General features: G+C 35.5%; 1 protein-coding gene across 1 annotated transcript; it reads left to right on the top strand.

Moving 5' to 3' along the window:
- The first annotated feature begins 582 nt into the window (after window positions 1-582).
- Window positions 583-1,746, top strand: LOC128369761 (GTPase IMAP family member 7-like). Its single transcript, XM_053330837.1, has 2 exons — window positions 583-619; window positions 923-1,746. The coding sequence occupies exons 1-2, from the start codon at window positions 583-585 to the stop codon at window positions 1,744-1,746; spliced, it is 861 nt and encodes a 286-aa protein (XP_053186812.1).
- The last annotated feature ends 541 nt before the right edge of the window (window positions 1,747-2,287 follow it).

The raw sequence follows: 2,287 nt of genomic DNA, 5'->3' as shown, positions 1-2,287 counted from the left end.
TCATTCTATCTCCAGTACATTTGAAATTCTTCTAATAGTGTGTGATGTTACAGCAAACAGAGGCATGCATACCACAATTTAAATACCTGTCTGCATCAAAATACCAGCTGAGGAAGTCCATCAGGTAAAATGGCTGGAATACAGGAAATGATTTGTAGAAATAGAAGAGGAAGGGATAAAAAATATAAAAGAGTGTGCACATAAACCATCAGATTAATCCTGGCCTCCTTTTCGTTACCAAAACTTTCATGGGAAATCCAAATCCAGCTCTATGAATGTAAAATGGATGTAATGTAATGTTAAAAACTTCTGTTAGTTTATGAAAAAATATAAACTATATCTTGTGCTGTAAGCACAATAGGTAAGATTCTATTGTTATTATTGTTATTATTTTTGTTATTTATCATTATTATTATTTATATTTACATGTCTGATTTCCAGATATTTCCATGATATGTATACTTACTCTTAACCTCTGCAAACAATTCATATATTTATTTATATTTATACGATTAATTTATTTGGCATACCGCGTTTTCAGTCTGGTGCCGTTTTTCGTGTTGCTGTACGTAGCTGTCCAAGATGGCGGACACGACTGCGCATGTGCAACTCACATCGGGTAATGACAAGGACCATCAGTTTTAACACTGAAACTCCCACATGACACAGAATAAGTAGGGTGTGTTGATGAGTCTTTTAGTACTAAAACCATAATGATTCAGACAAGAGTGACATATATAAAAGTATATATACAAATATAACAGTAGTTTTGTTTAATACTTAATATTTTAAGATATTGTATACATGAACATATACTCAAACTCATGTACCAACTAAAATGACTCATCCCTGATGTGGACTCATTTAACACATTTTATGAATACACATTGACTGTCCTTTTTTTTTTTTACAACTTCCACAGATGATGAGGTGATCAGGATTGTGATGGTGGGGAAGACTGGAGCTGGGAAGAGCGCCACAGGAAACACCATTCTGGGAAAACAGAAGTTTAAATCTAAGTTCTCCCCTGAAGCTGTGACTATAGACTGTAAAAAAGCTGATGCTGTGGTAGATAAACAAAAGGTTGCTGTTATCGACACTCCGGGCCTGTTTGACACCAGGATCACTGAAGAGAAAACAGTTAAAGATATTGTCCAGTGCATTTCTTATGCTTCTCCTGGACCTCATATCTTCTTGGTCGTCATCAAACTGGGCTTATTCACAGATGAAGAAAAGAAAACAGTGGAGAAGATTCAGGAAATCTTTGGTGAGGAAGCCAACAAATACAGCATGGTTCTCTTTACCCATGGTGACCAGCTCAAAGGGAAATCTATCAAGGAGTTCTTGAAGGACAGTGTAGATCTGAAGGAACTTGTGGACAAATGTAACAACCAGTATCACGTGTTCAATAATGAGGAGAAGAAACGTTCTCAGGTGAGCGAGCTGCTCAAGAAGATAAAAAAAATGAATGAACAGAACGGAGGAAGCTACTACACCAGTGAAATGTTCCAAAAGGCAAAGAGAGAGTTTGAAGAGAAGAAAGCAAGTGAGTGTAAAAATCTGGAAGAACAGATACATAGTTTTCAGGAAAGGTTTGAGCAAATGATGATGCAGGAGAAGGCTGACAGGCAGAATGAGATGAAGTTGTGGGATGCTAAAGAAGCAAAGATGAAGGAGGAAATAGAGAAACTGAAAAAAGGGCAGGAAGAGCAGGCGAGCAGAGAAGCTGAGAAAAACTCTTATTAATGAAATGGTAGTGTCATAAGGTGGGAGTGCTGATATATTCTTTACTTAAATTTTGTTATTCCTGATGTTTGATTTTTGCTGATTTATTATTGCTTTGATATTATTTAGTTTATTGTATGCCACCTGAGTGTGTGTATACTTCTGGCCTTGAATGTGACATGATTTTTAGATTACCTTTGTATTTTTGTTTTTATTGATGGACAGTTTTACTACCAAATAATGGACAACAATGCAGCCTATCACCAGCTGAAGGCAGGGCCCAAACCTCACAAACACAGAAGAAAACACGGCATATTTTATTCAAGAGTATTTTGTTTGTTTGTTTATATGAGATTTAATGGAGTCTAGTTTTTATTCCATCACAGCTGTTAATATGTTTAATCTGTTCACACCACTTTTTACATGTTAAGAACAATTAATTGTGATTAAGTTGTAATCATCTCTGTTATAATCAGTGGAATGAGGATTCATCATTTTCTTCCACAGAGATGACATACTGATTAAACAAAGTGATTGAAATTAATGTGTAAATAAAAACACT

This window comes from Scomber japonicus, chromosome 12 (genome assembly GCF_027409825.1).
Source record: "Scomber japonicus isolate fScoJap1 chromosome 12, fScoJap1.pri, whole genome shotgun sequence".
Taxonomy (NCBI): Eukaryota; Metazoa; Chordata; class Actinopteri; order Scombriformes; family Scombridae; genus Scomber; species Scomber japonicus.
Note: the sequence above shows the minus strand (reverse complement) of the source record. Positions and strands in the feature narration are given on the sequence as shown.